This window comes from Ranitomeya imitator, chromosome 3 (assembly GCF_032444005.1).
Source record: "Ranitomeya imitator isolate aRanImi1 chromosome 3, aRanImi1.pri, whole genome shotgun sequence".
Taxonomy (NCBI): domain Eukaryota; kingdom Metazoa; phylum Chordata; class Amphibia; order Anura; family Dendrobatidae; genus Ranitomeya; species Ranitomeya imitator.
Genome location: NC_091284.1, coordinates 151717776 through 151734376, shown reverse-complemented (window position 1 = coordinate 151734376; position 16601 = coordinate 151717776). Strand labels below are relative to the sequence as shown.

The window sequence follows — 16601 nt, the reverse complement described above, 5'->3', positions numbered from 1 at the left end:
TGCCTCCTTCTGGGTATCCGAGTTCCGCCAACGTCAGGCGGTCCTTGGTAGTGCTTTTTAGCACGGGTACCTCCTGCTTAGTAACCGGGTTCCAGTAACGTCAGCTGGTCCTCGGTAGTTCCATAGGCTCTTGAACCTTCGGGTAGCCATCCGAGTTCCAGTTCCATCAGCTGGTTCTTGGCATTTTCTCAGCCTTCTTGTACCTTCTGCTACATTTCCAAGTTGAAGACCCTAACGTCGACAACCCGGAAGACCACCCCGATGACGACGACCCGGAAGACCACCCCGATGACGACGACGACGACGGCGGAGACGACGACGGCGGAGACGACGACGGCTGAGACGACGACGGCGGAGATGACGACACTGGAGACGACGACCCTGGAGACGACAACATGGAAGACCGAGAAGCAGAAGAACAAGAGGCTGCAGAACAAAGAGCAGAAGAACATTAAGCATAAGACTTAATATCAGAGCAAAAGATATTATCTAAATTATATGCAGAAGAAGACTAAGCAGTGTATGGGGGTGAGTCCGTTCCTCCTCGTGGTGCCCCTGGATAAAGCCTGATGCTGCAGGCCAAACTGAACGCGGACAAATGTAACTTTTGTGACTGGCAGAACGGAAGGTGTAATCTTCCAACTTTTATAGATAACAACTACGGGAATGCCTGTCACAAATGAGAATATGATGAAGAAGTAGAATAGGAAGAATAATAACAGTGGAATAAAAAGAATATGTAGAATAGGAAGAATAATAATAGTTGAAGAAAATGAATATGAAGAATGTAATAAAAAAAAAAAAATAGGTAGAAGATGAAGAAGAAGATGAATAAGGTGAAGAAGTTGATGTCAAAGATGCTGATGATGATGAAGATGAAAGTGTGGGAAAAGAAAAAAAAGAAGGGGAAGGGCGTGGAATAGTGAAACATCAATATCTGACAAAATAAAAAAAATTTACATAGTCAATATCTTTTTCAATCCGAACGTCTTTAAAAAAAAAAAAAACATGCTATTCTATTTGATTGGACTAATCCTCATTGCCTTTAATGTCTCCGCCACCTCCCCCATACATCCTACATTATTCTTAGTTGTTTTCCTTCATGTAGAATGAACCTACAAGGAAAGAAAGGGTTTATTTTAATTCCGATATTTTGGTCCCATTGACTTGCATTGGGATCGGGTATCGGTATCGGCGATATCCGATATTTTTTGAATATCGGCCGATCCAAACCGATACCGATACTTTCCGATATCGGAAGGTATCGCTCAACACTAGTGGTGAGATCTTTGAATGCCCAAGTGCTTCACAGAAGTTTATAATGCAGAGTCATGAAAATAAAAAAATATTTTTTTTTCCACAAAATAAGATGTTGTAGCCCCCAAGTTTTTATTTTCACAAGGGTAACAGGAGAAATTGGACTGCAATAGTTGTTGTCCAATTTATCCTGAGTACGCTGATGCCCCATATGTGGGGGTAACCCACTGTTTGGGCGCACGGCAGATCTCAGAAGGGAGGGATTACCATTTGACTTTTTGAGCGCAAAATTGGCTGTCGTGTTTGGAGACCCCCTGATGTACCTAAACAGTGGAAACCCCCCAATTCTAGCTCCAACCCTAACCCCAACACACCCCTAACCCTAATCCTAACCCGATCCATAATCCTAATCACTAACCCTAACGATAATCACAACCCTTACCCCAAAACAACCCTAATGTCAACCCTAACCATAACCCTAATCAAAACCCTAAATCCAACACACCCCTAATCCTAATCTCAACCCTAACTTCAAACCTAACCCTAATCCCAATACACCCCTAATCACTACCCTAACCTTAACCCTAATCCCAAACCTAACCCTAATCCCAAGCGTAACCCTAATGCCAACCCTAACCCTAATACCAACCCTAATCCAAACCCTAACCCTAATCCCAACTCTAACCCTAACTTTAGCCCCAACACTAGCCCTAACTTGAGCCCCAACCCTAACCCTAAGGCTACTTTCACACTTGCGTTGTTTGGCATCCGTCGCAATCCGTCATTTTGGACAAAAAACGGATTCTGCAAATGTGCCCGCAGGATGCGTTTTTTGCCCATGGACTTGTATTGCCGACGGATCGTGACGGATGGCCACACGTCGCGTCCGTCGTGCACTGGATCAGTTGTGTTTTGGCAGACCGTCGGCACAAAAAAATGTTAAATGTAACATTTTTTTGTACGTCGCGTCCGCCATTTCTGACCGTGCATGCGTGGCCGTAACTCCGCCCCCTCCTCCCCAGGACATAGATTGGGCAGTGGATGCATTGAAAAACTACATCCGCTGCCCACATTGTGCACAATTTTCACAACGTGCGTCGGTATGTCAGGCCGACGCATTGCGACGGCCCCGTACCGACGTAAGTGTGAAAGAAGCCTAACCATAAATTTAGCCCCAACCCTAACCCTAAATTTAGCCCCAACCGTAACCCTAAATTTAGCACCAACCCTAACCCTAGCCCTAACCCTAACCCTAGCCCTAACCCTAATTTTAGCCCCAACTGCTCTTCTCCTGCCGGCCAGCAGATGGCGACATTTTCTTTCCCCATGAAGACGCCGGCGGGCAGGAGAAGGACGCAGGAGGACCCAGGGACACCGGTAAGTATAATAGGGTCCCCGAATCCCCCTATTTCTCTGTCCTCTGATGTGCGATCACATCAGAGGACAGAGAATTACACATTACTTTTTTTCTTTTTTTTGCGGTCGCCGGTAAACAGTTAATTACCGGCGATCGCAAAACAGGGGTCAGTAAAATCGACCCCGATCATGTTCTTTGGGGTCCCGATACCCCAAAAATTCACCCGATGCCGGCCGGCGGGCGCACTGCGCATGCGCCTGCCATTTTTTTGCCGGAAAAAGATGGCGGCGCCCATCGGGAGCCACGAGGAGCACTGGGGGAGACAGGTGAGTATCGGGGGGGGCTATCTGGGACCCCTTTTCTCTGTCCTCTGATGTGCGATCACATCAGAGGACAGAGAAATTAAAAAGAAATCGTGTTTTGGTTTTTTTTGCGATCACCGGTAAACGGTTAATTACCGGCGATCGCAAAAGCGGGGTCGGTAAAAAACCCCCGAATCATGTTCTCTGGGGTCTTGGCTACCCCCGACAGCCGAGACCCCCCGGAGAAAATCGGACTCTGGGGGGCGCTATTTTCTTTTCCACAGCGCCGTTAATTAATGGCGCTGTGGTTTAAGTACCCTTAGTGGCCGCCGTTAAAAGGCGTATCGGCTGTCGTTAAGGGGTTAAACATCCCAAGGAGCACTGTGCAAGCGATCGTATTGAAATGGAAGGAGTATCACATCACTGCAAATCTACCAAAATCTGGCCGTCCCTCTAAGCTTTCATCTCAAACAAGGAGATGACTGATCAGAGATGCAGGAAAGAGGCCCATGATCACTCTGGATGAACTGCAGAGATCTACAGCTGAGGTGGAACAGTCTGTCCATAGGACAACAATCAGTCGCACACTGCACAAATCTGGCCTTTATGGAAGAGTGGCAAGAAGAAAGCCATTTCTCAAAGATATCCATAAAAAGTGTTGTTTAAAGTTTGCAACAAGCCACCTGGGAGACACACCAAACATGTGGAAGAAGGTGCTCTGGTCAGGTGAAACCAAAATCGAACATTTTGGCAACAATGCCAAATGATATGTTTGGCGTAAAGGCAACACAGCTCATCACCCTGAACACACCATCCCCACTGTCAAACATGGTGGTGGCAGCATCATGGTTTGGGCCTGCTTTTCTTCAGCAGGGACAGGGAAGATGGTTAAAATTTATGGGAAGATACATGGAGCCAAATACAGGACCATTCTTGAAGAAAACTTGTTGGAGTCTGCAAAAGACCTGAGACTGGGACAGAGATTTGTCTTCCAACAAGACAATGATCCAAAACATAAAGCAAAATCTACAATGGAATGGTTCACAAATAAACGTATCCAGGTGTTAGAATGGCCAAGTTAAAGTCCAGACCTGAATCCAATCGAGAATCTCCTCACCAACCGTTACACCGATGCCTCTACCCTGTGCCAGTCATTACACTGGCTACCCATCCACTCCAGAATCCAGTACAAAACTACTACCCTCATCCACAAAGCACTCCATGGCTCAGCACCACCCTACATCTCCTCCCTGGTATCAGTCTACCACCCTACCCGTGCCCTCCGCTCCGCTAATGACCTCAGGTTAGCATCCTCAATAATCAGAACCTCCCACTCCCGTCTCCAAGACTTTACACGTGCTGCGCCGATTCTTTGGAATGCACTACCTAGGTTAATACGATTAATCCCCAATCCCCACAGTTTTAAGCGTGCCCTAAAAACTCATTTGTTCAGACTGGCCTACCGCCTCAATGCATTAACCTAACGATCCCTGTGTGGCCTATTTATAATAAAAAAAAAAAAAAAAGGTTCCTCGCATCATGTTCTCATACACTTTATGCAGTATTAGCCCTCTGTGTCTGTACTGCTACATACTTAGGCAGGTAACTGGTTCATGCAGCTTTACATGAACACCTGAGCCTTACACTATAGCTGGTCCGAATAACTAAAGCAATTGTTACCATCCACCTCTCGTGTCTCCCCTTTTCCCCATAGTTTGTAAGCTTGCGAGCAGGGCCCTCACTCCTCCTGGTATCTGTTTTGAACTGTAGTTCTGTTATGCTGTAATGTCTATTGTCTGTACAAGTCCCCTCTATAATTTGTAAAGCGCTGCGGAATATGTTGGCGCTATATAAATAAAATTATTATTATTATTATTATCTGTAGAAAGAGCTGAAAACTGCTGTTCACAAACGATCTCCATCCAACCTCACTGAGCTCGAGCTGTTTGCCAAGGAAGAATGGGCAAGAATTTCAGTCTCTGTATGGACAAAACTGATAGAGACATACCCCAAGAGACTTGCAGCTGTAATAGCAGCAAAAGGTGGCGCAACAAAGTATTAAGTTAAAGGGGCCGAATAATATTGCATGCCCACTTTTCAGTTTTTGAATTTCCACAAAAATTTAAAATAACCAACAAAATTTCGTTCATCTTCACAATTGTGTTCCACTTTTTGTTGATTCTTCACCAAAACATTACATTTGGTATATTTATGTTTTAAGAATGTTTGTGGGAAAAGGATGAAAAGTTCAAGGGGGCCGAATACTTTCACAAGGCACTGTAGTAGGGCACTTAATTCCCACTTTTTGACTGTCTTTGTATTAATAGTGATTCAAAGAAACAAATGAGGAATTGATATGAGTATGGTCAGATAAATCTCTACATTTCATTCCTCATCTGACTACAAATTATTTAAATTACCCAAATTGTTAAAGCATACCTCTTGGTGCGGATGAAAAATAACACTATTTCTCGCCATAATTTAACTAGTATCTTAAATTTCTCATCAAATGCAAATAAAACATGAAAGACAGACTTTTTTTAAAAACATTTTTAGAATGTCTAATCTAGATTTATACCAATTGTTAGTTGACTTGCTTTGTGCAGGAAAAGTATGCCAATTTTGCACACTGTCACAAAACCACAACTTTCCTGCAAACTCACGCCATTTGTGCAAGGCATGCAGGGTGCAAATCACCCCAGAGTTCTAACACATTTAGCATAGTAAATCTCTCCTACTATGTATCTCTAAGTGGTATCAATACATATATGTCAGAGAAAAATTAAAATCCATAAAACATCTCCAGAGAGAGGACATATTATCCTTGCAGTGAACATATGGAATTAAATATAGCTGAGAAGAGAGAAACTATTTATAACTAAGGGAGAGAGAAACTAAGTAACGGAGGAAAGGACAGAGAGAGCTGAAACTTCCATTTTCATTGAAGTGGGGACCCCTGCAGTCACCAGGTAATTACAGCAGATAAATGCTTTGAGGAAAAGACAGGAAGACTGGGATTTGTTTAATCATAGGTAAGGAAGTACACTTCTCAGGCATAAGTTTCCATTGATCAGAGCACAGCTCTGAGATGTTTTGCCAATAGTCAGTGATGAATATTAGGGTTTGGCATGAACCCATATTTATGCGAGATATATTTTTGGTGTCGTAGTGAAGGTACGCACATAGCGCATTCACTCACATCACCTTAAAGGGAACCTGTCACCCCGAAAATCGCGGGTGAGGTAATCCCACCGGCATCAGGGGCTTATCTGCAGCATTCTGTAATGCTGTAGATAAGCCCCCGATGTTACCTGAAAAAGGAGAAAAAGACGTTAGATTTTACTCACCCAGGGGCGGTCCCGCTGCTGGTCAGGTCGGATGGGCGTCTCCGGTCCACTCCGGCGCCTCCTATCTTCTTTCCATGACGTCCTCTTCTGATCTTCAGCCACGGCTCCGGCGCAGGCGTACTTTGCTCTGCCCTGTTGAGGGCAGACAAAGTACTGCAGTGCGCAGGCGCCGGGCCTCTGACCTTTCCGGCGCCTGCGCACTGCAGTACTATCCTCTGCCCTCAAGAGGGCAGAGCAAAGTATGCCTGCGCCTGAGCCGTGGCTGAAGATCAGAAGAGGACGTCATGGAAAGAAGATAGGAGGCGCCGGAGCGGACCGGAGACGCCCATCCGACCTGACCAGCAGCGGGACCGCCCCTGGGTGAGTATAATCTAACGTCTTTTTCTCCTTTTTCAGGTAACATCGGGGGCTTATCTACAGCATTACAGAATGCTGCAGATAAGCCCCTGATGCCAGTGGGATTACCTCACCCGCGATTTTCGGGGTGACAGGTTCCCTTTAAGGCTGGCAGAACCACTCCAACTGAATATCAGTCCAATGGATAGTGCTGTCCATGTCATGCTTCATTACTATATTCAGATCAAATTTTGATAAGTAGCATGGCAACCATATCAATCATCTGGGACTTCCAGGGGTGGAGATATCCTGAAAGAAGGGGATCTCATAAAATTGTAAAGGATCAAAAACATGCCACAATTAGCCCCCACATGTGCTGCTCAAGGGGAGTTATAAGGGCATAATCTTGATCTAATAAAAAGCAGACAACTAGTGTTTGGTCCTTTGTCACTCCTGGAAGGTACAGCTTGCTGTGGGTTCTGTCTGTTTTTCTAAGGATTACCTCCCTCCCTTTTCTAATCAGAAAAATTCCCACGCTCAAATTCACCTGAGGTTATGCCAGCAGGGGACGCAGCACCGCAAGTCTGGGTAGCTACTTTCCCCTGCTTTCCATTCATTCCGCAGTTTTTACAGGCAGGGGCGGCTGCATTAGCAGGCTCCTGCTTGTAAAATTATTTAACCCCAGCAGATGGATTTACAGTGTGGGACAAGACTGAACGACGTAAGGTATGGGATATTGTTGATTTTTTATTTTAACTTTGTTTTAGGTGACAAGGGTCTTCAATTGGATTGAGAGTATAATAAACTATTACAACACCCTGTGTCTTTATTTCATTAAAATACTTTTTTCCTAATGTGTATGTTTTATTAACCATTTACTACTATTGGATTAATAATGGATAGGTGTCTTATTGATGCCTCTCCATTATTAACCTGGCTTAATGTCACCTTACAATAGCAAGGTGGCATTAACCCTTTATTACCCCGTATCCCACCGCTACACGGGAGTGGGAAGAGAGAGGCTAAGTGCCAGAATAGGCACATCTTACAGATGTGCCTTTTCTGGGGTGGCTGGGGGCAGATGTTTTTAGCCAGGGGGGGGTCCTATAACCATGGTCCCCCTCTAGGCTATTAAAGGGAACCTGTCACCCCCAAAATCGATGGTGAGGTAAGCTTACCGCCATCATGGGCTTATCTACAGCATTCTGTAATGCTGTAGATAAGCCCCCGATGTATCCTGAAAGAGGAGAAAAAGAGGTTAGATTATACTCACCCAGGGGCGGTCAAATGGGTGTCTCAGGTCCGCTCTGGCACCTCCCATCTTCATTCCATGACGTCCTCTTCTGGTCTTCATGCCGCAGCTCCGGCGCAGGCGTACTTTGTCTGCCCTGTTGAGGGCAGAGCAAAGTACTGCAGTGCGCAGGCGCCGGACCTCTCTGACCTTTCCGGCGCCTGCGCACTGCAGTACTTTGCTCTGCCATCAACAGGGCAGACAATGTACACCTGCACCGCAGCCACGGTGTGAAGACTAGAAGAGGACGTCATGGAATGAAGATGGGAGGCGCTGTTCCAGACCTGAGACACCCATTGGAGCAGGATTCCCCCTGGGTGAGTATAATCTAACCTCTTTTTCTACTCTTTCAGGTAACATCGGCGGCTTATCTACAGCATTACAAAATGCTGTAGATAAGCCCCTGATGACAGTGAGCTTACCTCACCATCGATTTTGGGGGTGACAGGTGTTGTGAATTCTGTTGTCGGGCTCCCTCCTGTGGTCATGAATGGTACTTCGGCTGGTTCTGTCCATGGACTTCCTCTGGTGGGTGTTTCTGAGTTTCACAGGTGACTAGGTTAATTCGTTAGCTGCTGCTCTATTTAACTCCACTTAGATCTTTGCTCTATGCCACCTGTCAATGTTCCAGTATTGGTCTAGTTCACTCCTGGATCGTTCTTGTGACCTGTCTTCCATCAGAAGCTAAGTTCCAGCTTGGATTTCTTTGGTTTTCTATTTTTCTGTCCAGCTTGCTATTTAATTTGTTGTCTTGCTTGCTGGAAGCTCTGGGACGCAGAGGGAGCACCTCCGCACCGTGAGTCGGTGCGGAGGGTCTTTTTGCGCCCTCTGTGTGGTCTTTTTGTAGGTTTTTGTGCTGACCGCAAAGTTACCTTTCCGGGCCTCACTTTGCTAAATCTATTTCATCTCTGTGTTTGTATTTTCATCTTTACTCACAGTCATTATATGTGGGGGGCTGCCTTTTCCTTTGGGGAATTTCTCTGAGGCAAGGTAGGCTTTATTTTTCTATCTTCAGGGCTAGCTAGTTCCTTAGGCTGTGCTGAGTTGCATAGGGAGCGTTAGGCGCAATCCACGGCTATTTCTAGTGTGTTTGATAGGTTTAGGGATTGCGGTCAGCAGAGTTCCCACGTCCCAGAGCTCGTCCTTAATTTTCAGTAACTATCAGGTTATTCCGTGTGCTCTTAACCACCAGGTCCATTATTGTCCTGACCACCAGGTCATAACAGTACAGGTGGCCCAAAGTACTAATGAATCTCAATAGAGGGATAAGAGAAGTTCTGAGACCATTTTTTTTTCCTTGCAGTGTGTTTTGTCTCTATTTTCCCCTTTACCTCTGGGTGGTTCAGGACACTGGTGTAAACATGGACATTCAAGGTCTGTCCTCTTGGATGGATAATCTCACTACAAGGATACAAAACATTCAAGATTTCGTGGTTCAGAATCTGATGTCAGAGCCTAGGATTCCAATTCCTGATTTGTTTTTTGGTGATAGATCTAAGTTCTTGAATTTCAAAAATAATTGTAAATTGTTTCTTGCCTTGAAACCTCGCTCCTCAGGTGACCCTGTTCAACAAGTAAAGATCATTATTTCTTTGTTACGTGGTGACCCTCAAGACTGCTTTATGACGAACCTAATTCAGTGGATCAGGCAGAGAAAATCTTGCTGGCTCTGTGTCAGGGTCAGGATGAAGCGGAGATATATTGTCAGAAGTTTAGAAAGTGGTCTGTGCTCACTCAGTGGAATGAATGTGCCCTGGCAGCAATCTTCAGAAAGGGTCTCTCTGAAGCCCTTAAGGATGTCATGGTGGGGTTTCCCATGCCTGCTGGTCTGAATGAGTCTATGTCCTTGGCCATTCAGATCGATCGACGCTTGCGTGAGCGTAAAGCTGTGCACCATTTGGCGGTACTATCTGAGCATGGGCCTGAGCCTATGCAATGTGATAGGACTTTGACCAGAGCTGAACGGCAAGAACACAGACGTCGGAATGGGCTATGTTTTTACTGTGGTGATTCCATTCATGCTATCTCCGATTGTCCTAAGCGCACTAAGCGGTTCGCTTGGTCTGCCACCATTGGTACGGTACAGTCTAAATTTCTATTGTCTTGTTACTCTGATTTGCTCTTTGTCATCCTATTCTGTTATGGCATTTGTGGATTCAGGCGCTGCCCTGAATTTGATGGACTTGGAGTATGCTAGGCGCTGTGGTTTTTTCTTGGAGCCCTTGCAGTATCCTATTCCATTGAGAGGAATTGATGCTACGCCTTTGGCCAAGAATAAGCCTCAGTATTGGACCCAATTGACCATGTGCATGGCTCCTGCACATCAGGAGGATATCCGCTTTCTGGTGTTGCATAATCTGCATGATGTGGTCGTTTTGGGGTTGCCATGGCTACAGGTTCATAATCCAGTATTGGACTGGAAATCTATGTCTGTGTCCAGCTGGGGTTGCCAGGGGGTACATGGTGATGTTCCATTTTTGTCTATTTCGTCTTCCACTCCTTCTGAAGTTCCAGAGTTTTTGTCGGATTATCGGGATGTATTTGATGAGCCCAAAGCCAGTGCCCTACCTCCTCATAGGGATTGCGATTGTGCAATTAATTTGATTCCTGGTAGTAAGTTTCCTAAGGGCCGATTGTTCAATTTATCTGTGCCAGAACACGCCGCTATGCGGAGTTATATAAAGGAATCCTTGGAGAAAGGCCATATTCGCCCGTCGTCATCACCGTTAGGAGCAGGGTTCTTTTTTGTGGCCAAGAAGGATGGTTCTTTGAGACCTTGTATTGATTACCGCCTTCTTAATAAAATTAGTCAAATTTCAGTATCCTTTGCCGCTGCTGTCTGATTTGTTTGCTCGGATTAAGGGGGCTAGTTGGTTCACCAAGATAGATCTTCGAGGGGCGTATAATCTTGTGCGTATTAAACAAGGCGATGAATGGAAAACTGCATTTAATACGCCCGAGGGCCATTTTGAGTACCTGGTTATGCCATTCGGGCTTTCCAATGCTCCACCAGTATTTCAGTCCTTTATGCATGACATCTTCCGAGAGTACCTGGATAAATTCCTGATTGTGTATTTGGATGATATTTTGGTCTTTTCGGATGATTGGGAGTCTCATGTGAAGCAGGTCAGAATGGTGTTCCAGGTCCTTCGTGCGAATTCCTTGTTTGTGAAGGGGTCAAAGTGTCTCTTTGGAGTTCAGAAGGTTTCATTTTTGGGGTTCATTTTTTTCCCCTTCTACTATCGAGATGGACCCTGTTAAAGTCCAGGCCATTTACGATTGGACTCAGCCGACATCTGTGAAGAGCCTGCAAAAGTTCCTGGGCTTTGCTAATTTTTATCGGCGCTTCATCGCTAATTTTTCTACTGTTGCTAAACCGTTGACTGATTTTTACCAAGAAGGGTGCTGATGTGGTCAATTGGTCTTCTGTGGCTGTAGAGGCTTTTCAGGAGTTGAAGCATCATTTTTCTTCTGCCCCTGTGTTGTGCCAGCCAGATGTTTCGCTTCCGTTTTAGGTTGAGGTTGATGCTTCTGAGATTGGAGCAGGGGCTGTTTTGTCGCAAAGAAGTTCTGATGGCTCGGTGATGAAGCCATGTGCTTTCTTTTCTAGAAAGTTTTCGCCTGCTGAGCGTAACTATGATGTTGGTAATCGTGAATTGTTGGCCATGAAGTGGGCATTCGAGGAGTGGCGTCATTGGCTGGAAGGAGCCAAGCATCGCGTGGTGGTCTTGACAGATCACAAGAATTTGACTTATCTTGAGTCTGCCAAACGGTTGAATCCGAGACAGGCTCGATGGTCGTTTATTTTTCTCCCGTTTTGATTTTGTGGTTTCGTACCTTCCGGGCACTAAGAATGTGAAGGCTGATGCCCTGTCAAGGAGTTTTGTGCCTGACTCTCCGGGTGTTCCTGAGCCGGCGGGTATTCTCAAAGAGGGGGTAATTTTGTCTGCCATCTCCCCTGATTTGCGGCGGGTGCTGCAAAAATTTCAGGCTGATAGACCTGACCGTTGCCCAGCGGAGAAACTGTTTGTCCCTGATAGATGGACTAGTAGAGTTATCTCTGAGATTCATTGTTCAGTGTTGGCTGGGCATCCTGGAATCTTTGGTACCAGAGATTTGGTGGCTAGATCCTTCTGGTGGCCGTCTTTGTCGCGGGATGTGCGTTCTTTTGTGCAGTCCTGTGGGACTTGTGCTCGGGCTAAGCCCTGCTGTTCTCGTGCCAGTGGGTTGCTTTTGCCCTTGCCGGTCCCAAAGAGGCCCTGGACGCATATTTCTATGGATTTTATTTCGGATCTCCCCGCCTCTCAAAAGATGTCGGTCATTTGGGTGGTTTGTGATCGCTTTTCTAAGATGGTCCATTTGGTACCTTTGTCTAAATTGCCTTCCTCCTCTGATTTGGTGCCATTATTTTTCCAGCATGTGGTTCGTTTACATGGTATCCCAGAGAACATCGTTTCTGACAGAGGTTCCCAGTTTGTTTCAAGGTTTTGGCGATCCTTTTGTGCTAGGATGGGCATTGATTTGTCTTTTTTCTCGGCTTTCCATCCTCAGACAAATGGCCAAACCGAACGAACTAATCAAACTTTGGAAACATATGAGATGCTTTGTTTCTGCTGATCAGGATGATTGGGTGTCCTTTTTGCCGTTGGCTGAGTTCGCCCTTAATAATCGGGCCAGCTCGGCTACTTTGGTTTCGCCGTTTTTCTGCAATTCTGGTTTCCATCCTCGTTTCTCTTCAGGGCAGGTTGAGTCTTCAGACTGTCCTGGTGTAGATACTGTGGTGGATAGGTTGCAGCAGATTTGGACTCATGTGGTGGACAATTTGACATTGTCCCAGGAGAAGGCTCAACGTTTCGCTAACCGCCGGCGCTGTGTGGGTCCCCGACTTCGTTTTGGGGATTTGGTTTGGTTGTCGTCTCATTATGTTCCTATGAAGGTTTCCTCTCCTAAGTTTAAGCCTCGTTTCATTGGTCCGTATAAGATTTCTGTGGTTATCAATCCTGTGTCATTTCGTTTGGCCCTTCCTGCTTCTTTTGCCATCCATAATGTGTTCCATAGGTCGTTATTGCGGAGATACGTGGCGCCTGTGGTTCCATCCGTTGATCCTCCTGCCCCGGTGTTAGTTGAGGGGGAGTTGGAGTATGTGGTGGAGAAGATTTTGGATTCTCGTGTTTCGAGACGGAAACTCCAGTACCTGGTCAAGTGGAAGGGTTATGGTCAGGAAGATAATTCCTGGGTTTTTGCCTCTGATGTTCATGCTGCCGATCTGGTTCGTGCCTTTCATTTGGCTCATCCTGGTCGGCCTGGGGGCTCTGGTGAGGGTTCGGTGACCCCTCCTCAAGGGGGGGGTACTGTTGTGAATTCTGTTGTCGGGCTCCCTCCTGTGGTCATGAATGGTACTTCGGCTGGTTCTGTCCATGGACTTCCTCTGGTGGGTGTTTCTGAGTTTCACAGGTGACTAGGTTAATTCGTTAGCTGCTGCTCTATTTAACTCCACTTAGATCTTTGCTCTATGCCACCTGTCAATGTTCCAGTATTGGTCTAGTTCACTCCTGGATCGTTCTTGTGACCTGTCTTCCATCAGAAGCTAAGTTCCAGCTTGGATTTCTTTGGTTTTCTATTTTTCTGCCCAGCTTGCTATTTAATTTGTTGTCTTGCTTGCTGGAAGCTCTGGGACGCAGAGGGAGCGCCTCCGCACCATGAGTCGGTGCGGAGGGTCTTTTTGCGCCCTCTGCGTGGTCTTTTTGTAGGTTTTTGTGCTGACCGCAAAGTTACCTTTCCTATCCTCAGTCTGTTCAGTAAGTCGGGCCTCACTTTGCTAAATCTATTTAATCTCTGTGTTTGTATTTTCATCTTTACTCACAGTCATTATATGTGGGGGGCTGCCTTTTCCTTTGGGGAATTTCTCTGAGGCAAGGTAGGCTTTATTTTTCTATCTTCAGGGCTAGGTAGTTTCTTAGGCTGTGCCGAGTTGCATAGGGAGCGTTAGGCGCAATCCACGGCTATTTCTAGTGTGTTTGATAGGTTTAGGGATTGCGGTCAGCAGAGTTCCCACGTCCCAGAGCTCGTCCTTATTATCAGTAACTATCAGGTCATTCCGTGTGCTCTTAACCACCAGGTCCATTATTGTCCTGACCACCAGGTCATAACAGACAGGTTCCCTTTAATATCTGCCCTCAGTCACTGGCTTTCCCACTCTGGCGGAGAAAATTGCGCGGGAGCCCACGCCAATTGTTTCCGTGATTTAACCCTTTATTTTAACAGCTAGAGCCCCCAAATTTTTCACACAGACACTTGGAACATTATTAGTGAGGAATATGTAAAAAAATAAGGGATATGAAATGGTTTACTGTATGTAAACCATGTCTCATATCCTGTCGGGTTTGGGAAGGAGATAGCAAAAGACGGCACTATCTAGCACTGCATTAAATATATATATATATATATATATATATATATATATACTGTATATATATCACTGATTATATATATATATATATATATATATATATATATATATAGACACAAAAGAGAATAGTAAAACCAAAAACACTCAGTTTGAAAAAATGTTGCAGTAATCCGCAAGTGCTAGTAAAAGATATAAAAAACAGGGTATTTGGTTGATACGTTTTTTGCAAAAAATGTATACTAAGCTGCTCTACCAATCTTCACGGTATACCCTTATCAGAGCAGTCCTAACTAATGTATGCAATCCCTATCTGATGTATTTAAAAACCTGATCATCTGTATATAACCTGTGTGAACAGGGTTCAGAGAGGAAAAATCCATGTGTGCATACAGGGTAGAACAGCTTTTGTGCAGATAGCCCAAGAGGAGTGGTGGAACTCCCCAGTCTTGTAGACACAAGAGAACAATTATGGAAACAGGAACACATGGGCTACTTGCACAGTGAACAAGTCTGTATGATCATGTTCACACACCACCAAGAAACCTGAAGACACAAAAGAGAATAGTAAAACCAAAAACACTCAGTTTGAAAAAATGTTGCAGTAATCCGCAAGTGCTAGTAAAAGATGTAAAAAACAGGGTATTTGGTTGATACGTTTTTTGCAAAAAATGTATACTAAGCTGCTCTACCAATCTTCACGGTATACCCTTATCAGAGCAGTCCTAACTAATGTATGCAATCCCTATCTGATGTATTTAAAAACCTGATCATCTGTATATAACCTGTGTGAACAGGGTTCAGAGAGGAAAAATCCATGTGTGCATACAGGGTAGAACAGCTTTTGTGCAGATAGCCCAAGAGGAGTGGTGGAACTCCCCAGTCTTGTAGACACAAGAGAACAATTATGGAAACAGGAACACATGGGCTACTTGCACAGTGAACAAGTCTGTATGATCATGTTCACACACCACCAAGAAACCTGAAGACACAAAAGAGAATAGTAAAACCAAAAACACTCAGTTTGAAAAAATGTTGCAGTAATCCGCAAGTGCTAGTAAAAGATGTATATATATATCTATATATGAGAGAGAGAGAGAGACTGTATATATGTTTTCATGAATATTTGAGCACATGGATTCATTGTATGTCCGTTTTGCAAGCCGGTGAGAAAATTTTGCTGTACGGATGCCATACGGATTACATACGGAGGTTTACATGCGCAAAATACGCTGACACACCTTGCCTACGGATGACATTTGGATCACTATTTCGGGAACATTTCTGCGTATTACGCATGTAAAATACGGACTGTATTTCCCTACGCTAAGTGTGACTTTTTATTATTGATGCCGCCTTATTTGTGAACAATAATTAATAGGATGCTAAAAATAGTTATTTTAATCAAATATAATTTTTTTTAGGTGATACTGTTTGGAAGGTTCATTATATGTCTCCAAAGTTCAGTACAGAAGAAGCTGGGGCATGCTATGGTTCTAAGGTTTGTGACTGCAATGGTGAGGTGATCTACCATGTTCCACCACTCCTTTATAATCTCTCAAATGATCCTTCAGAGAAGAATCCTCTTACTTCTGATTCAGATCTCTACAATGAAGTGCTGCAAACCATACAGAAGGCTGTAGCCCACCATAATGCAACACTACATGCAGTGCCTCAGCAGCTCTATAGATACAACAACATGTGGGATCCCCGGCTGCAGCCATGCTGTGGAATATTTCCCTTCTGTTGGTGCAATGAAGAAAATACTAAATAATTGTTCTGAAAAAAATATATAATTTGTGTAAATTTTAGAAAGTTAGAGGTTCATTTACAATATGTTATGAAGCTACAGCTAGCAAATGTATTAAAAATCTTATTATCTTTCTGTCTTTTTTATATACACTGACTACAGTCTGGGGAGCAGGGAGTATTGTCTGTAATGGGAGCCACAGTATAATCACAGTGAGTGACATGAGCTTTACATAAAAAGGGTCATCTCTCAAATAATATTTCTCAGTTGTCCATATCCAGTGTACAGCATTGGGCATATGCATGGACCAGGGGTCTCAAACATATGGGCCGCGTGCGGCCCCTGAGGCTGCTTCATGCGGTCCACAGGCGCTGTAGACCCTTTCGCGATCCCTGCCCAGTTCAGGGGGCCACTGACAGCAGCATTTTATTTTAGCTGAATATGTGTCATCAATTGAAATGATGTACCTGCTGTGGTTGTGGATGGGGTGGTGGAGGAACGGTAGCGGCAGAGCTGCAGGTCACAGGAGGTGGGAGCCAGCTGTAGCAGCTTAGA

The 16601-nt window shown here is 44.9% G+C and overlaps 1 protein-coding gene across 1 annotated transcript in view; it reads left to right on the top strand.

Annotated features, from left to right (window-relative positions):
- The window catches only part of LOC138671966 (arylsulfatase H-like), a 137089-nt gene extending 120906 nt beyond the window's left edge, over window positions 1-16183 (top strand). The window contains exon 11 of the mRNA XM_069760070.1: window positions 15721-16183. Coding sequence (XP_069616171.1) covers window positions 15721-16070 — 350 coding nt within the window. The 3' untranslated portion in view covers window positions 16071-16183. The remainder of the gene's footprint in view (window positions 1-15720) is intronic.
- Window positions 16184-16601: the final 418 nt, after the last annotated feature.